At 33.6% G+C, this 20,283-nt stretch overlaps 2 protein-coding genes and 1 pseudogene across 5 annotated transcripts; all 3 read right to left on the bottom strand.

Annotated features, from left to right (window-relative positions):
- Positions 1 to 24: 24 nt before the first annotated feature.
- Positions 25 to 12,447, bottom strand: LOC130797974 (putative disease resistance protein RGA3). 2 transcript variants are annotated; one of them, XM_057660787.1, is made up of 3 exons: positions 9,884 to 12,447; positions 2,812 to 5,282; positions 25 to 485 (listed from the first exon to the last, which is right to left on the bottom strand). In XM_057660787.1, exons 1-2 carry the CDS (start codon positions 9,912 to 9,914, stop codon positions 2,821 to 2,823), a joined length of 2,493 nt encoding a protein of 830 aa, XP_057516770.1. In that variant the 5' UTR covers positions 9,915 to 12,447; the 3' UTR covers positions 25 to 485; positions 2,812 to 2,820. The 2 variants fall into 2 exon arrangements, with proteins under 2 accessions (XP_057516770.1, XP_057516769.1); XM_057660786.1 differs by having other exon boundaries at positions 26 to 485; positions 7,422 to 12,447.
- LOC130797975 (U3 small nucleolar RNA-associated protein 18 homolog) lies at positions 10,531 to 11,472 on the bottom strand (annotated as a pseudogene).
- A 1,796-nt stretch (positions 12,448 to 14,243) lies between the features above and the next one.
- LOC130797976 (50S ribosomal protein L17, chloroplastic) lies at positions 14,244 to 18,147 on the bottom strand. Of its 3 annotated transcripts, none has more exons than XM_057660789.1 (4): positions 18,024 to 18,138; positions 17,250 to 17,504; positions 15,339 to 15,748; positions 14,244 to 14,480 (listed from the first exon to the last, which is right to left on the bottom strand). In XM_057660789.1, the coding sequence occupies exons 2-3, from the start codon at positions 17,479 to 17,481 to the stop codon at positions 15,339 to 15,341; spliced, it is 642 nt and encodes a 213-aa protein (XP_057516772.1). In that variant the 5' UTR covers positions 17,482 to 17,504; positions 18,024 to 18,138; the 3' UTR covers positions 14,244 to 14,480. The 3 variants fall into 3 exon arrangements, with proteins under 3 accessions (XP_057516772.1, XP_057516773.1, XP_057516771.1); XM_057660790.1 differs by having other exon boundaries at positions 18,021 to 18,129; XM_057660788.1 differs by lacking the exon at positions 14,244 to 14,480 and having other exon boundaries at positions 15,089 to 15,748; positions 18,021 to 18,147.
- Positions 18,148 to 20,283: the final 2,136 nt, after the last annotated feature.

The raw sequence follows: 20,283 nt of genomic DNA on the forward strand, positions 1-20,283 counted from the left end.
TGATCAAAATTTCATTATTATGAAAATGAGATAATAAATTTATTGAAATTTAGATTACAAACCATTGTAATTACCAGCATCTAGTTGCAGATAATGTTTAATACCAAAAGTCAATCGAAAACAATCTCTTTATTATCACAAACAAATATATAACAAGGGTAATATTACGTACATCTGAACCCATAAAATTCATCCTAGGTGAGAGCCACTTAACATATGAAGACAAAGAAATGCTGTCGTAAAATAAGACTAAGTGACATCAAGATGCAGTCTTCAAACAATATGAAGTCGATCTTGCTTTCTTTTCAACTACCTTTGCTTGGCTGGTTCGATTTTCAGTGCAGACGACAAGATGCACTCGATAAATACAACACAACAATGCACTCGATAAATATGCATGGAAAAAGATGAAATAGATTCCTTTAGTTCGCAGCTAATACCATATATTTCGTTGACCCTTTTCTGATTCGCATAATTGAGCCCATCTGCAACCAAAACAGTGTAAATAAATCATTTGGGAGAATAATGAAGAGTAAAAGAGGGCAGCCCAATGAACAAAGCGTCCTCACAAGGCACGGTTAAGGGAAGGGTCCCACCATAAGGGCGTAATGGTAATAGAAAGCGATATTTTTAAAAGGTGATACAATAAAGAAACAAGCATGACATCTACAATATATTTTAAATTTTGTGAAAGCTATGACACCCTAGTTGAAATGAACTAGGTTCTCCCTAACTTAGGAAGCAAGAAATAAACCCGAGAACAATGGTAGGAGTCTTCTTGAAGAATGTTGAAAACTAACAACTAATTGAGAAATTAAAGTAAAACAATACAAAAAAAAGACACAAGATTTACGAGGTTCAACCAATGTAACTACGTCCACTTTGACGATGAATTACTTTGATTGATTATAGGGAGAGTTCCTGGAGTTTAAACTATGAACTCGTGAAGAATTACAATTAGACGCTAATGTGTTTGGTCTGAAGGGTTAGAATGATTTAACTAAGGCTTAACATGATCTCTATATATATAGAGCAACAATTTTCTAGAGTTTGAATCGCTTGCACATTCTATCAAGCCATGCCAACTTCCCATAAGCTAGCACAAAATGATAACTTCTCACCACGCTCTTCCCACCAAGTCTAATCTATCCAAGCCACACAATCACATGAAATAAACTCCAAGCCAATGGAGACAAAGTTTGCCTCAAATATCACCACCTTGGGAAGACTTAAAGCACACTTCAACACTAATGTAGTTCAAACTTCAAAGAAACTAACAAAACACAACAAACCGCTTGAACCCCCAATTTTAATGAGCCAGCCTTATTTTTGGAATATTTTTTATATTGAAATCTCCTTGTTACAAAAAATGAAAAACAATAATAGTACTAGAGTATTCAAAAAAGTAAAATTATTTTTCCAACCATTACTAAAATTAAAAAATTAGATATAGAAAATATAGGATAGTGGAATTTTTTTATAGTTCAACAGGGTCCATGTTTAAGGCCGTGCATGGAAACATGGACCCTAGCAAACATTCAAGACGAATATGTTGAAACCAAATAGAATACATACATCAACTAAAAACCTAAAACCATGTGTTGGAGTTTTTGGTGTGACTTTGAGTGCACCAATGGTTTATGATGAGGTTGATGGTGTGTGGAAAAGTATGTGTGTGTATGATGATGATAGAGAGGTGTTTATAGGGCTGCTCGAATGGAATACGATGTTGCTCGATCGAGTGAACCAGCTCGACCAGTCCAGTAGCCTCCTGATCTGCCGCTCAACCAGCCTTCATATGGCTCGACCAGTTGAGCGAAGAGCAGCATGGGACTATTCTGTTTCGCGATAAAAGGCCGCGGCCAATCTTTAGGGCTGGACCCTTTCCTCCTTTACTCCCATATACATATAAGTATAAATAGAAGTCCCAACACTCACTTGTGAGATGATTCTCAACCCTAGTCAAACACAAATCCTTTATCTTTCTTTTTCTCTTCTCAAAGTGTAATACCTCTTTATAAGAGTTCTTGAGAACTCCATTGTTTCTTCACATAATACAAGCTAACCACCACCGAGGATGTAGCCCACATTGGCGTGAACCTCGTAAATCTTGTGTCTTTGTTTTTGCTTTGTTTCTTATTGCTAATTATTAAAGTGTTTATTTCATTGCATTGAACACCCTTACCATTGGTCTTGGGTGATTCTTAGGGATAAAGTTTGACCCTAGTGCGCTTTGTATTTCACCATGTAAAACTTGCATAATGTGCAACGCAAAACTCAATTAGGATGGTGTAAAATGTTTGTGCATGTCATTTTTCACAAACTTGTAGCAATTAAACAAGAAGTATTTCCATATTATACTCAGACCTTTCTCATGAATTTATCTTAGAAATAAAACCACATAGAAATAAAACAATTAAAGAGAAGTATTTCCATATTATACTCATACCCTTGTTATTGTTCTTTGGTTTGATTATAATGGACTAAACCAAATGACTCATTAAATCTGTGCACTTCTTATTTATGTGAAGTTGCACATAAAGTTTACTATCAAGGGTCAATCGGAAGCAACCTCTTTAAAACCCCACCCAAGGTGACAGAGAGCCACTTAATGGCATTGTCGGTGAGGGAACGGAATGTTAAATGTTGCAGTAAACCCCCTCAAATTGATGGGGAACATAATGATCTTTAAAAATATCTAAAAGTGAATTGAAAAGTAACTGTAAGTTGACTTCAAGAACAAATTTTCTGTCACAAATTTATTGCAAGCACCATTGCAAGAAGTAAAGGGAAGATGGGGAAAAAACATACCTTTTATTGTTAGTTGGACTCAAAAGAGGATAAAGGGATATGCTTAATTTTGAACCATTCTCCATGTTTTAGGTTAATTTGTTCCTCTAAAAGAGGGCATTTCCAGAAACGTAAAACTTGCAAATTGGAGAGACATTGGATTGCACGTGGCGAAGGCATTTGCTTCAACTTTGGCAAGCAAACAAGGGTGAGTGAAGAAAGAGATGTCAACTTCCCAAGCCAATCAGGTAATATCTCCAGACTTTGAAAATCATTGATATGCAGTTCTTTCAGTGCCACTAAATATTGAAGCTGAATGGGAAGACGGTTTCCTGCTGCCTGTGTCGACAAGTATAATGTCTGAAGTGCCTTGCAAAGTGGACTGCGTCTTCCCAAGCCTTGAGGTAACAATCTGTCAGTAATAACTTCCTTTAAACAAGGAAGACTGGCTAATCCCTTTAGTTCATATGAAGCCCTGTCACAGTCTCTAATTTCCAGGTATTGAAGCCGAATTAATGGCGACATATCCCCAAGTTCTCCAATTTTACAACAAGAGGTCAGCTTCAGAGATTCAAGTAAACTGCAGCAACGGAACCCATTACTTGGCAATGAAATAGTCAGGCGGGAACAGGAGTTTAACGACAAGAAACGAACAGAACTGAGGTTTTCCAGGTTGAGTTCTCCCTCAGCATGGAGACAGTGTCGTAATGTGAGGGAGACTAGTTTGGAAAGTCGATGAGAACCTCCAGCGATTGTCATTTTCATGAGCCATTCGGGAAATTTTGTGCCATTATAATGAGCTACATCAAGCATTGACAAATTCTCATGGGGTTTCAAGTGTTGTAAGATTTGATTGTGGTGGCTATTTGCGTTCAATTTGTCAGACCATTCTAAGAATAATCTATCAACATTTAACTTATTTCCCAAATTTAGGCTTATGGCTTCTTCTTCAGTGATCATACTCTCGAGTCCTTTTATTCCCAATGTGCCTCTCAAGTTCTTCAACTCACGTAGCTCGATCACCTTCCCCCCCCACCCCAATTGCAGATTAATAGTAGATAAAGTTTGTAGTGCAGTCAAATGCCTCATGCCTTCTAATATACCAATGTCAACAGCTTTAGCACTAATGTGCCTAAGATTTTTTAAGAATCGAACTTCAAACTGACGAAGAGAACAGTATAATTGACAATTAGCATTGTAATCAATCCTCAATACCTGCAAATGGTACAGTTTAGTGATCACAACTGGAAGTGACTGGAAGCAATTCTGAGAGATGTCAAGGTATCTCAAATGTTTCAAATCACCAACAGATTTGGGTAAGTCTTCGAGGCCAAGACGTTGCAAAGACAACACCCTTAAACATTTAGAATGCTTCAGAAATAACTTTAAACTTGCAAACTCCTGCTTAAGGAAATGAGGGCAGTAGTTGTAATAAGTTCGCAAATTCTCACAAAACTTGGCAGTGGAGAGCTTTGTAGTCAATGAGAAAGAACATGAAAGGTGTCGAAAATCAGTCGATGAAGACACATTGACCTCCGTCTTCTCTTTCAAATTGCAGCACTCTCCTGAAACAACACGCACAAGAGATAATACAAGATCATGTATCTTAAAGCTTATCACATTCCCAAGAAGATCCAATTTTGGCTCCTGGAAAAGGGAGGTATTTAACAGAATATTAACATACTCATCCCCAACACGCTCCATGTTGTCATATGGTTGCAAGAACCCCTGCCCCATCCACAACTGAATCAATTTCTCCTTCTGGATCTCCTCGTCTTCTCCAAATACGGCACAGTATGAAAAGCATTTTTTCAAAGCCATGTTTGGCAAGTAAATGTAACTTAATTTTAAGGATGGTAGAATTCCATACTCTTCTTTGTTCCATTCTTCATTCTTCACGATGTCTCTCCATTCCTCTACATTTTTGTTACACAGCTTGTCTCCTAGTTCTCTTATGGCAAGAGGAATGCCACCACATTTGTTTACCATCCTCTTTCCAAGATGTAGTTTTTCACTGTTCGAAGCAAGATTGTCACTACCGAGTCTTTTCTCGAAGAGACACCAGCTGTCATCTTCATTCAGCTCCTTTAATTGATGCATAATGGCCTTGTGAACGTACTGGTCGTTACTTGCATGACACTTTATGTCCATATTCGCCAACACATTTTTGTCTCGCGAAGTCATCAAAACGGTAGTACCCTTGGATCCACCAATGTCTTCTAATGTGCATTTAAAGGTTTCCCAGTCAAATGTAGCCCATACATCATCTAGCACAATTAAGTACCTCTTTCCTTTCAGCTTGTCGCCAAGCTTTTTTACAATTGCATGACTTGACATGTTTGAGACATTTTCATCAAGCTGTTCAGCCATTTTTCTCAGAATATCCGTTAAATCATAGCTATGTGAGGCTACAAGCCAAAATATAGACTTGAAGTGGCTTTTCACTTCTTTTGCTTTAACAACTCGTTTTCCCAACGCTGTCTTCCCAAGACCTAGATGAAAACATAGAATATAACTTCAATTCAACTAATACAAACATTGATTCGATTTTTTCATTCGATCACTTCTAGTTCCAAACTTGGCGTTGTACATAACGACCATGGTACATACTCCCTACGTCCCACTAAGATTACGAAGCTACTCCTTATTGCTCAAAAGTTCAAATTGGAAGATCTTGTCTAACAATCTCAAAGGGATGAAGGGAGTATAAGTGTTATTTTAGATAGTATGGTGATAGATTAGTAGCACACTGCACACATGTGTATGCAGTTATATGATATGAGTTATACCCATAATAACAGGACTAAAAGGACAAAAGGGCTATTGGGTAAGGGTAGTTTGGTCTTGTTGTTATATTTGGTATTTTTTTTACATTAAAACCTGAAAACAGGTATTTTTTACATTAAAACCTGTTACTTTTCGAATATAATGTGCTACTTTTAAAGATTAATTAAAAATGTGTTACTTTTACACAAAATATTACTTTATATTTCTTTTTTTTGAAAAAAATGTATATATTTCCTGAAAGTAACACTTTTTTGCTAAAAAATACTATTTTTTTAAAATAAAAATAACACTATTTTGCCCAAAAGTAACACCTTTTTAATTAAAAAGTAACACTTTTTTGTTGGATAGATTTGTTCTTACGGTTCTCATATAAGCTTAGTTCACACAGGAACTTGATTATATAAATATATATACATTTATAGGAAGAAGTTCCAGTGAGAACCATCCTTATATGAAAACCGTGAGAACCAATCTGCCTTAAATAAAAGTGTTACTTTTTACTAAAAAGGTACTGCTTTCACAAAAAAAGTGTTACTTTAAGAAAAAAATTCTGGAAAAAATTCATAAAAGGTGTTACTTTTTACAAAAAAAAGGTGTTATTTTTCGGAAAAACGTGTTATTGTTTTTTGAAAAAAATATATATTTTTTTTAAAGTAATACATTTTTGCTAAAAAGTACAAGCTTTTTTTTCAAACAAAAGTAACATTTTTTTTTGGACAAAAGTAAGACCTTTTCTGTAAAAAAATAACACATTTTTATCGGAGAGATTGGTTCTCACGGTTCTCATATAAACTTGGTTCTCACTGAAACTTGACTATATATATATATATATATATATATATATATATATGATTTGGATCATGTGAAAACCAATTAATATGGTGAAAACTGAAAACAAGGGTACATATATGCTTAAAAGGGATACATATTCAGATGATATTTTTGTAAATAATTAGACATTTGCTAAATAGTGTACATATATGCTTAAAAGGGGTACATATTCAGATGGCATTTTTGTAAATAATCTGAACTTTTTTCTTCACAAAAAATATGTACACCCTATAAGATAATATGTACCCTTTTGCTACAATATGTATACCACTGTCTGGTTTTTAGTTTTCACCACTTAAAAGCGTTTTCACTTGATCCTACCCACATATATATATATATATATATATATATATATATATATATATATATATATATATATATATATATATATATATATATATATATATTATTACTTGCAAATGCTGCAAAAGGTGTAATTTAGTTTTAATCTTTGGTACATAATTAACAATGATAAAAATAAGACAAAAATAACTAGATAAAAAAAAATATATGAATGAGGTAAAAGAGAATAAATAAATATATAAATGAGATTAGGAGGAAGAAAAAGTGTAGAGAAATTAAGGAAACAATTCAAAATAACATAAATAGAAATCTCAAGAAATTAAAGAAGTATAAAATATCATTTGATAAAAATTACACAAGTTCATTGATCATATCATATGTCCCATAGAACTTGCTACAAGTTCAAAATTATACTTTATTAAGTTTGTTGTTTGAGTTATGTAGAACAGCAAAATATGTTTGAAAAATATAAATAAGATTTAAAAAGAAATAAAAACGTGTGGATGAGATTAAAAGAAAAATTAGATATGTGAATGAGAATTAGTAAAAGAACATAGAGTCATCTGAAAGAGCAAAAAATGTATAAAATTTTTAACGGGAGGGATGAAAAATAAATTTGTATTAAGTAAATTGAAGGAGTATTTCACATTTACCAAAGATTGTTGTACTTTCATGAGTTCTGTCTACTAAAAGGTTTATAGTTTGAGTACCTGGCAAGCCAACAATTCCAATAACAGTTGGATCTTTACAATTGTTGTTCGAATCACATAACAACTCAGCAAGCCGAGTAATGTCTTGATTCCGCCCAACAAGGCCTTGGTTATCCACCCATTCTCGGCGATCCTGCAACGTCTTACCTTGAATCTCGGAACTTGATCCACTATCATAACTGTGGCCAGCAGCTACATCGATGAGTACAACGCCTAGGTTCTTAGCATCCGCATAGATGGTTTTAATTATATTTGTTAAGTTCTTTACTCTATGAGAGTTAACATGGGAGTGGAAAGGCTTAGAAAAAACACTTTTGCTTTTATCCCTCTTTCTTGTTCTACTTCCATGCTTGAAAGATTCATATGAACAATCATCTAGTAAATTGTCCGCATCATAGGCTGCATTATTCACCTTGTTGAGCCAAGCAATCAGCAGCTTGTTTTTTGGTTGTAAGGATTTAGCAGAACCTTTCAACAGCTCATTTAGCTCATTGAGCTGTTTTCCAAGCTCCTCCAAATCTTGCTTATGATGCCTAGCAAGTTCAATTTCGTGTTTGATGCGTGAGAGCACCAGGGTAACTACTGCAAAAGCTGCATTTCCAATAAGTCCTCCCACTCCGTTTTCTAATATTACGCCCATTTTCTCTCTATATTTTCTCCCTAACTTTGGACGAGGAGAAGCAGTTTGAGAACTTGTCTAACAACAAATACACTTAAAAAGTATATATGGAAAGATAAGAGTAATGGTAAAAAAAAGTAGATATGGAGCTGAGCGACTAGAAAACTCCCCGTTGCTTCTCGAGCATTCAATTGGGAATGAGGTTGAACCATATATTGTTTCTATCAAAGGAAAAACCACATGTATTTTCCAAGGAAATTTCAGTGGTAAAAGGGAAACATAGAACTGGAAGAAAAGATAGAAGAAGAATCATAGGAGGATGAGAAATGGTATAATTATTCTCCTTAAGGTATTAATTATGAAATGGATATTGACTTGCAAATTGTAACCATACTAACACGTTAAAACGAAGCACAAAGAAAGGTTGGGAAGTAGTCCATATGAATATGTATTATCACAAAAAAATCAGTACAGATGAAAGAAAAAAACTGACAAACATGCTTCTAGAGGAGAACAAGTAAAGCAAAACGAGAAGAATAGTTCATGGCTTGATGCAAAGCATTAGAAAAGTCTATGATCATGACTGGAGTCTGGAGGTATCCAATCATGAAAAAAACAAGAGTGTTAACTTGCAAGTTGCATGTTGACCTAGTTATTAGGAGAGTTGGGATGGATATGTTTGAGTCATTAAATTGGCGGGTCAATAGTGGGTTTGCTAAATTCATTAATGGATAGGGAAGGACTTGGGCGGGTAAAAATGGATCACCTCCTTTTTTTTATTGGTAACCCATTAATGAAGTTTACTCTGTCATGTCTACCCTTCTTTGCACTTAGCAACCTTAAATTTTCATTTTCTATTAAAAATTCACCCTTCCAATTTTATTATATCTAGACGTTTATTTTTTTAGAGTAATTGCTCTTCCTTTTCCTTTATTGTTCATTTGTGTTTTCTGGTTGAGCTAAAGTACACAGCATAAAGTGCTAAGGACGATGGATAGACCAAGAAGTTTGGTTTGTAAACTACCGTGTTCAGTCACTGGTTGATATTATTTATCTTATTGGATAGAGCTTCACCTATACAGCAAATCTAAACCAATAAATCCATATAATAGAAGCTTAACCCATTGCCCACTGGGAGCCCAGTCCAATAACCAGGTCTAGTGCAAACATACTAACACATCAAATGATCAAACAAAGCACAAAGTGAGAACCGCTGGAGAAGACACAGATTGACTACCCATTGGGTACATCATATACTTCCTATAAATTCATATCGAGCTTTTTCCTCTGCATACACCAAAGAGGCAAAGCATTACTGCTTGTTAGCTCATATAGCTAATAAAAAGACTAGAGTAATAATTTCACAGAGCCGTGAAGTATGATCTTTCTGGAAGTTTTAACTAGTAGAACATGATTCGTTAGAGAACTATAAGCGAGTGATGAGAGAATTCATTTACAGATTCTATAGAAAAGTTCAGATCTGAACGCCTAATTTCTAAAAACCATACCCATGGATTTACCCAAACACCTTAAAAGGACAAAGTATAACGAAGAAACTCAATAGCTAGGTAACAATAAATTTCATAAATAGTTATATTCAGTGAATAAAGTGAATCTTCAGAAAATCTTATCAATTTGTATTTTTTTCAAATTTCTGAAAACAGAATTTATGGTTTTGAATTTTCAAGGGTGTGATGAAAAAGTAAGGATATTGAGAAACTAATAGAAGAAGAAGAGACTAAAATCCCACCAGAGATGGAATGAAAGGAAACGAATTTCAGCAATAAGAAAGCAGCAAACAAATTTGATCGTTTTAGGATTAGAATAGTGATAAAAATCTTACTTGCACCTTGTGGATAGTGTATGTCTGACATCTACCAGACCTGACCATGACATAATAGTGCAAAATCAAGGCTATATTGTATTGTGTCAGCCGAGTTGAAGCTGAAATATCCAATAACAATGTTTGATGTTGCACCTCGTGCTATTTGGCAAAGGAAAACAAGCACCTAATTCATGGAAAAATAAAATCAAATCCATGTTAGCACAATTAAGCGTTACATTGCGTATATAAATATAACCACAGTGAAAAAAGAGAACTGAAAACAAAATGCAAGATTTCTGCCTTTCTGACTTCTCAGTATCTCTTCATGCTGTTGGCCAGGCTCAACCCTCAGCTTTCTGTTCTACCTTGCATAACGTGACCATGTGCTATTAGAAGAATATATGCTGATAAACACATACCACATTCAAGAATGTATGGACCAAGTAGTAGAAAAAATTTCCATAAGGTTGATGCAACACACGTTCTGCGGAAACTGGATACCTAAGTGTATGCTTCTGTTCTGTCTAAAAGCATTTTACAGTAATCTGAAAAATTAAATTGCTACTCTAACAATAAAAAAAAGGGAGATGGCAGTATATAATTTCATATTCTCATAACCAAAGCAATAATTCTGTTCTCTGCTTTAAGCTTCAACCAAATTATACTTAAATTAAGAACAATAAGTTTCCGTAAAAGGCTACAGTACTAGAATCAGGGAAACCCCAAAAACTTCTAAATTTTATTCCTCTTGTCCAGTCAGTGGCTCAATTTTATCAACATTTCCCTTAGATATGTTAACACTATTAAAAAAAACTTTCTTCTCCCAGCAACAATAACTTGCGACCCATAAGGTAAGAAAGAAGCGTTTTTAATAGGGCAATCTTTAATGACGATGGCATCCCTCATTTTATTCAACTTGCCATCAATCAGTAAAACCCTCATCTTTCGGTTAATCCAACAGTATGGATCAACTGATGATTTCTGTAAAACTAGACAGAGTTATTGGACTATTAGAAGAATCTGATCTTCACCATTTGCATCTACTAATCTTGAGTACTCAATAATTCCAAGTAAAAGCCTCACTCTTCTCTTGACAACAAGCTTTTGATTTCTTTTCTAGAATATCAACAACATTTTTATACCCCAAAGGCAAGAACCAGTCAATTAACTCGTTTTCTACCTCAGAATATAATTGTTGAAATTCGAGTCAAGACATCTGTACTGCAGTCCAGCTTCTCATGGTGAACCCTAAACCTCGACACATAAGCAAACCCTGATATAACAGTCTCATCATCACCCTTCCTTAGCTTCCTCAACCTATTAACCGTTAAAATATTAACAGATGTCTCTTCTTCCTTGTTATCCACCAAGCAGAGTTCCCTTTCTTATATCAACAATACCTACTCAATATCCTTTATCATTTTCAAAAACTGACACAACATCATTACCGGAGCAGCCCATTATAAACAATGGAGAGTCATCCATACCCACATCCACATCACCTTTCCCTTTGTCATCATAATCCTTTCCAAATTCACCGGAGAATGCAAAGAGCCGAACAAGAAGCTCCCAAACTTGTGCACATCCATTTCTTCCTCAATTAACATCAGTTTTACCTACACAATATTCCTACTTCTTTCTCTTCTTGTAGGTACAGCATTAACTTCCTTCGCCAAAGAACCCTCCCTGCCTTCCAAAAAGGAAGACTCCTCATCCTCTTTATTCCTGTACTTAGAAGATTTCTTCTTTACTTTATCCTTAATACCAACATTTTAAGAATTTTAAACTCATTTCTACTATGCAACAATACATCCTTCCTGCTGCAGACAAACCAAAATAAATTAAAAATTCCCCTAAAAATCACAATATACTTGAACAATACGCAGTTAGCTTGTGAGCACACATTTAAACATCAACAATAGAGTACAACATATTGGGTATTGTTCACCATTACAAAAAAAAAAAAAAAAAAAAAAAAAATAGTACCATCAATTTTTATTTTCCATTTCATACATGGTAAGCAATACCCAACAGTGTTGGTTTTAAGTTTTTGACATTGTTGTGTAGGTGTTGTTGCGTAAGCATTATCCAATATATGGTACTAATCAATTATATCGATGTGAATATACAATTACACTAATTTACAACATTTCAAGCCAAAAAAATTTCACTCTCCAAAAAAAGAAGTCAACAAAAGACCTCAACTTATGTTCGATAACATACATTTATTTTCAAACGATAGACTTCGATCACAGAATCTAAGTACTTAATTGCATTTCAATATTTAATATTTTTCCATATCTCGATTCTAAATTGAGAGGGAACAATAACAAGCAAGAAACATAACAGAATAACAATCTGAATAAGAAATTCAGTGAAACCCTAGAAATGAACGCAAAAGATTAAATTTCATAAAAGGAAACACGAAGTATATCATATCATGTACAATATTTTTGAAAAGAATAGATTTAATTAGAGAGAAACAGAAAGTAAATCCTAATTGTGGAGAATTTACAAGAGTTAGAAGAACAAACAACAAAGTACTGGAAATAGGGAATTAGAGGCAAAGGCTTACCAGAGCCGGAGATGGTGCTTACCATACCCTTCGTGCAGCAGATCTTGCATGAACTTTGAGCAAACTAAAATTGTTTGCACCAAGCCACTATAAATTACAAAAATTTTTTTTCTTTTATTTTTTTCCGTTTTTACGTGTATTATAATTGACTTCGGCACTGCATTGATTCTTATACTATCGATAATCTATAAACGAAGTATAGTCGTATTAAATTTTATTTGAATCATTTCGTTTTAAAGCTTTTTACTTCTTAGTTTACATAATTTTTTTATATATATAATTAGAGATATTAATGATTGAATTCTTTAAAAGTGTGAAAAGTAAATGATACAAGTAAAAAAAAGAAGAAAGTATATGTTAGAATATATTTTCTCCGTTTTTTTAAGTTGTTTTTATTTGTTACTTTGGGTTGTTTTATTTATTGTTTCTATTAAGAATCTTTTTATTTATATCACAAATTTTGGACAAAATTAATTTTGTTTGTTCTTAGTTTAATAGAAGTATTTTACTACAGGTAGTCTCTTGAGAGACCGTCTCTTTAAGAGACGTATCTTAAGCCCAGCCCATTAAAGATTAATGTCTACTTACCGTATTCTTAATGCGTACTTACATTATCCTTAATGCTTACTTACCGTATCCTCAATGTTTACTTCAATATCTTAAATGTCTATTTACTCATTCTTAATGCCTACTTACATCAAAGAGACCCCCTCTCACAATAATTGTGATTTTCCTAATGCTTACTGAAACAGCCCAAACCCGCGTAAACAATATAATAATATTGTCTACAAAGCATAGCAGAAGACTAATAGAAATATGGGTTGAATCCAACTTGTGGCTCGATAGCCGCAGCAAACCAATATCAAAGTATTTAAAACTTTTTACATAATTAAGTGAATATTATTTACAAAACATTATAAAATTATTACAATTTAATTTACAAATATCTAATTTACATTTGTATTTCAAGAAGAAGTCCTTGCCTCGCACGTAACACACAATACAAGTAGGCATCGTCTCCACATCAGAGCTAACCTGAAAATGGATCTATCCCCCATAAGGGATATGCCCCATCAAAGACTGTCAACAATCGAATTGTTGAGTAATCCGGCAAACTATCACATTTATATACAAGTCATTAACAAAATCTCCAATCAAATTCTTTCCTTAATTGGTAACTCCCTAAAACATTATTATATCCAAATCCAAACTCTTTTAAAAACACCATTTGATATCGACATAAACACGACTATGAACCTTTAGTTCATAACGAATCAAAATACGGCTATAACTAAATCAATATATTGCTTTTAAATTTGTTGTTTTGGTCTAATGAAAATAAATTGTTGTTTGGTCTAATAAAAAATTTGATAAAATATGAATATATAAATGACATGAAAAAATGTATTAAATATGTTTATAAAATTAATACTTTCTCTTATTCTAATTAAATTTTTCATTTAATTTCGTATATTTGTCAATGTACTAATTTAGTATTTAATATTTTTAACTATGCATAATAAAAAATTATAAAAATCAAGATTTTACTTTGTTATAATTTAGCTTACGTAGTCATTTTGTTGGTTGGCTCTTTGGATTTTGGTTTCTTAATCGGTTAAATCAAAAAAATAATTTGGACATTTCGAATTGATTTTAGCTTGTTATAAACGACCAAAAGTTAATAATTATTTGACTTTGAATAGTTTTTAATTTACCGAGCAACTTAACACGCGGCGCATGGTGAGTGGCGGACGGACCCGCAACGTTGCAAACTCATGGACTACAAAACCATGAAAACCAATAAACAAAGATATGGTCTAAAGAAACCATGAGTTTGGTAGCTCCAAGTAAACTATCTTTTTCATATCATGAACAAAACATACAACATTTCACAATTCCCATGTCAACTTAAAATAAAAGTTTCCTATTGTGACAATCAACCACTGCAATGGACACTAAAGTTTCTCATCTGAAACATGTAATCACAGAATGTTTGATCCGATTTGACCCTCGTCAATAGCGAGATTCTATTCCTCCCACCTGAGCAACACGAAAACACGTTTTTAAATAACTTAACGGAAGCTGTTCAATCACAGAAACCATATATTGGGCACACAGAAAGGTATCCACTGCACCAGATATCAGTCAATGTGTACACCAGCAGGCGATATGTAGAACTTTCTATGCAAACCGAGCAAAAGATTTCTCACTTATATGTATGACTACAACTGGTTACGTATAATTTCAAAGCATAATGTTTTAGCATTGTCGTATTGAGAGCCATTTTTCATGAACTTGTATGATAACGGACAATACTGAAAATATGAGAAACGAGTGTATATATATATATATATATATATATATATATATATATATATATATATATATATATATATATGCAAACATTGGACGATTAATGGACAAAGCTCTAATGAGTAATGAAGCAACTTTGTAAATGACAACCAAAAGCTAGAATCTACAGTAAATGACAAAAAGGACAGACATAGAAAATCAACACTATGAGTCCTGATGAACCACAAAGCTAGAATCTCCTAGAAAAGTTACATACGTTCTCCAAATATAAATTTGATGATTAAAATCTAAGGAACGGGACAGTTGACATCACAATATGATTAACAAAAGAGATGTATGCTGAAATCCCGAAAACCGAACATATGCAATTGTATTAAATTTTAACATACATTAAAATCAAAGATGTCTCATGCTACAAACTTAAAGGTAATAAACGGAAAAATCAAGTGACCAATCATTTGACTGAAATCACGGAATAAGTATAACCCATAACACCAACCCCACCTAAAGGACAATGATTATGACTAAAAGCATTCTTCAACATCAAAACCGCAACTAAGAGGATAACAAACTATATATGAGTACCTAAACAAGCTCAATGTACGCCATGGGGGCATTGTCCCCTCGCCTTGGTAGAGTCCTGATGATTCTAGTGTATCCTCCATTTCTATCACCATACCTATCTGGCACCTCGGCAAATAAGGCATGTACGATCTGCTTCTCGTATATAAATCCAAGTGCTTGCCTTCTTTTGTGAAGTGAGCCGTCCTTAGCCAAGGTAATCATTTTGTCGACATACTTTCTCACAGCACTTGCTCTGGCTCTTGTAGTCTTAATACGTCCATGCTTAAGAAGCTGAGTTGTCAGTGCACGGAGAAGTGCACGTCGCTGATCTGGGGGTCTGCTGAGTTTAGGCACTCGCCTTCCGTGCCTCATAGCATAGATTCGACCCCCATTATCAACAATTCTTAGAAGACTATCGAAGCCAGAATTTTCTGTAAAGGGGAAAGCTGAAGTAAGTGCACAAGCAGCACCTAAAGGTAGAACCGAAAAACAGAACATATGACTCCTATCAAGTACGAGTAATGGTCGCTTCCTATTGAGATAAAACCGGAAACAAGTATCGCTTTATCTCTCATAATCAATTGCTCATGTTTATAGGCATTTTCACCTCATGAAGACCAATCTCATTCTACTTTTGAAAGTTGAAATTATATTCAGCTTCCTGCAGAATCTTTGCAAGGGAGGGGGAGTCTAAGATCCCATTAATGGGGCGTTTATGTAAGAACTAACAAAAAAAGTCTAAATCATGACGTGCCGTTTCAAACACTATGTGTAATTGTATGAGTAGCCATTTGACAGCGAAGAATTTAGAAATGACATAGGACCAGACAGCAAGGTCAACCTAGCCGCTAATGTTTACTCTACGTTTGAAATTGGATAACATTTTTGGAAGGAAAGGAAGAGAAAGGGAGAGGAAGGGAGAGAAAGTAAAGAGAGGGGAGAGAAAAATGAAGTGTTTATGCTTTCCAAATTAATCCAATGTTAGAAGGATTTGTTATGTTTAAAATGTGAAGGAGTTCTTCTTTCCAATTCCCTTCCTTTATTCGTCAAATGAGGGAAATATAACCCCTCCAATTCCCTCCCCTTCTTTTCTCTCCATTTCTCCCTATCCAAACATAATGTTAGTGCCGACAAATCCTAACTTCAAAAACATGATAATATTATAAATAAAATCATAAGAAACATCAGGACATAGCTTTGAGTGTGGATTGGCCAAAAGGTCAAAAATGTTCCTGGACTGTTGTTAAAAACAAGTTGAAAAGGGATACTTCTAGAAACTTTTAGACAGAATTCACATAACTGTTACCACAAAAGCTCTGGCTAAAAGAGTGAGATCCTAGCATACAGTCCAATCCTAGTCTTCTTCTAAAAGCAGGTTGTCATATAAAGGTAACAAGAAGAAAACTTCAAATAGATTTCTTAAAAGGAAATTCCAATTACCATTACTATGCCACTTCCCTAAAGTCCCTGTCACGAGCAATCTAAATCGTTCATCAACTGACTTGATATTACATTCAATCACCACTTAAACAGATAGTTACGATGGGTTTTAACAAGGATAGGTCATCAAAGGATGCACAGTAGTCATAAAACACTATCTTTTTAGCCCCAAATGCAGGTTAATCAACCAGGAGGAAAGAACCCTGTAAATTACACCCATTTCGCTTCATTTCACCATAAATTATTCACAAATAAGGAATAAGAACACAACATCACAAAAGAACCTTACATCATAGGGGGAACCAACCATTGAAAGCCTTTAAGTTTCTATATTGCCTACCTCAACATCAATACAAAGAAGCTCACATTATGTATCATAGTCGCAACCAGTTGTATTGTATGAAATATACTAAAATATCAGAGAACAACATTGTAAATTTCCCACCAGGGAACATCACTAAATTACATTCCAATTCAGGAATAGAGATATACCTAAACCAGAAGGAACTGGTGAGACAAGAGGGCAAAGAGCACTGAGGCCACTGTATTGTGGTAGGAGAGGCTTAGAATTGCGCAATGATAGTCTCATTCTACGCGTCTTGGAAGAAGAATTACTACAGGTAGCCGAAATGGGCAACTTGTTCAACACAGGAACAGAAGGAACTAAAGGCAGGGCTGATTTTAGAGTTGCCATGCTCCATGCTGTTGAAGATGAACAAGCCATCTACCTACACTTTTGAAGTTAAACTAAAAAACACAAAAATTACATGAATTAGCACATGAAAATAATAATACTAAAAGTAAAAATTAATCCCAAATTCCACAAAAATATACTTCAAAACTAAGAGGAAAACTAACAGCTGATATCAATTATCATCAGAAATTCCATAAAATGCTTGACCCAAATTAAAAAAAAATCACAGAAAATATTCACACGTAATTTGCAAGAAAAAAAAAAGGAATTCCAAAAAGAAACACAAAGTACAGTAATGCAACACAAGAAGACTATAAACCCACCAAAAGACAAAAACTTTAAACCATTTATTCAAACAGATAACAAAGAGCAAAATTCATATAACGCATTTCTTCAAACAGATAACAAGCATGAAAAAATATTTTAGAGAATTGCAATAAATATTCAAAATGGGGATAATTCTTTGTACCAATAATCATCATTTGACGATTAATTAATGTAACAATTGAAGAAATAGCAACAAGAAATCAAATTATGAAAGAACATCTGAGAAATAAGATGGGATTTACCACGTTTTTGGGGTAGTGTAGAAGAGAGCTGAAGAGTAAATCAAATTTGGATAAGGGAAGGGGGGAAGACTAGCTTCAACCTTTGGCTCAGCAGTTTTAAGGGATAGATAATAGCTGAAGACCCAAATGATACGCTGTGCTGAATTCCACCTTAAAAATACTGGGGTTGTCTACGTGGAGCTTATCGATTGGATTACAATTATGTTAATTTTTTTCGTCTTTTTTAAAAAATAATATTACTCCATTTTTTTTTTTTAAAAAAGTTAACTTTGTAATATTTCCTTTTATGAAAAAATTCTCACTTGTAATATAGTCTGTATAATTTTAATCTCTATCAATTTCTTAATATGTGTATCATTTATAGCGTTGTAAATTCATTGAATACTAATTGGAAAAACCTTATATGTTGTGATTTTGTTGGCTTTTTATATTGTATTTTTTACCTCAAACACTAATAAGTGTAATGTTGCGGTTCTATAATCATTATTAAATTTAAGGATAGTATCATTAATAAATAATCCTTTTTGTTTGCATTCAATATCATCAACATAGCCAATATTAGGTTACTCCATACAATTTAACTAAAATTCAACATGTAAAGATAAGACATAGCTGGATTCAGTTGGGAAAAAATTTATTCTAAAAGTTATTGCCTCACATTTCAAATCTAGGGTTTACATTATAAATAGCAATTCTTAACTTTTTATAAATTTTTTTTATGCATAATTTAAAATATTTTCCATTTATTTATTTCACAAAACTAAATTTCTTTTTTGTTTACATTATTTTTCAATCGATGTAATATTTATTTTATTTTTAATCTATAATCTATAAGTTAAAATATAATATAGCTAAATCTTATTTAATTTGTTTTAATGTTAACTTTTCTAGTACCAACATATTGCTTGTAATCTTAAGTTGAGGTTGATGATTTTTTTGTTCTGATTAATTATACTTAAAACTAATTATAATATAATTTGTGAGATAATTGGTATGTTTAGTTGTTGTATTGATAATTAAAAGTGGTTAAGGGGTAAATAAATTTTTATTATTGGGATTTGGAATAGAGTTCTTAATTGTAGGAGACTAATTTATACTATATTACGTACAATTTACAATATAAATTAAGCATGCATGAATTATGGTCCTTCGTAGTTTTGAGTTGGTTCATGCACTAATTAAGTCAAATTAACTTAATGAGCTCACCGTCTCGTCAATATGAGTTTGAATTGACTTGACTTAAAAGAGGTAGTCAGAGAATTGTATTGGTAAAGGTTGAGGCATAGAGCAAACATGTAATAACTCATGATGCTGATGTAGTAATGAGAGTAATTTGATTATTATAATATTGTATTTTAGCCGAAAAATATTATTTGTAACCTTAAAATTCTAAAAATATGTTTTTTATTATGTATTTTTATAAGGCGAGAAATATTAGTTCGCTTTTTCGACAATTATTATAATACGGCCAATGCAATGCGGACTTGTTTTTGCACTATGAATTAAAGGCATTGGAGAGGTAGTGGAAATGACATGATCGTGTCAAGAGGAAGCTTTAAAATGTGATGTATATGCCTAATGAAAGGGGAGGCAAATACCTCACTCAAAGATCAAAAATATGAAGTTAAGTTGATGTTTATGATGTGTCTTTTAAGTGTTGAAAACAAATAATACAAGTTTGTGAAGAATGGAAAAAATCAAGTAAATAATCAAGACAAGAATTTAAGGTGGTTCACCAATCAATGGTTTACATCCACCATCTAACCCATGATTATATTATGTGTTTAAAGGACAAATAACAAACTTGATAGAAATTATAAGTGGAGGATTAGTGTAAGAGAGGAGCTAATTAGCAAGAAACTAAGCAAGGTAGAATATCTCTAAACAATGAGACTCGGAGCACACGAATAACATGGCATAAGGGAGTATATATAGGGAAAAATATAAGGCAACAAATGGGGAAGCAGGTAAACAACAGGACAGCAGCCAGCAAGCCCCTCACAGATGCAGCAGAAGCTTGGCTCGACCAGGTGCAGGTTAAGTGGCCTACAGTGGGCCAAAGCAGCCTCTGTTTCTTGTGTTGCCACTTATCCCTTGGTCCCGAAAGCTCTTACACTTTGTCCTTCTCTAAATGCTTGCTTTACAAAGCCAGGTTTTTGCTACTCCAAGCCTCCACTACCTATTAGTACAATGTACTAATGGTACTTGATACCCAATCAACCAATCACAAAAATTATACTTTGTCCTCTTCTTGTTTACACTA

Source organism: Amaranthus tricolor, chromosome 13 (genome assembly GCF_026212465.1).
Source record: "Amaranthus tricolor cultivar Red isolate AtriRed21 chromosome 13, ASM2621246v1, whole genome shotgun sequence".
Lineage (NCBI taxonomy): Eukaryota > Viridiplantae > Streptophyta > Magnoliopsida > Caryophyllales > Amaranthaceae > Amaranthus > Amaranthus tricolor.

Bases quoted from the DNA above. Each gene is read 5' to 3' on its own strand.
- LOC130797976 (XM_057660789.1), bottom strand. From the start codon at position 17,481: ATGGCTTGTTCATCTTCAACAGCATGGAGCATGGCAACTCTAAAATCA. The intron at 15,749-17,249 runs GTATATCTCTAT...TCCCCTTTACAG, and splicing joins ACCAGTTCCTTCTGGTTTAG to AAAATTCTGGCTTCGATAGT.
- LOC130797974 (XM_057660786.1), bottom strand. From the start codon at position 8,061: ATGGGCGTAATATTAGAAAACGGAGTGGGAGGACTTATTGGAAATGCA. The intron at 5,283-7,421 runs GTACTCAAACTA...GTTTTCATCTAG, and splicing joins TGGAATTGTTGGCTTGCCAG to GTCTTGGGAAGACAGCGTTG.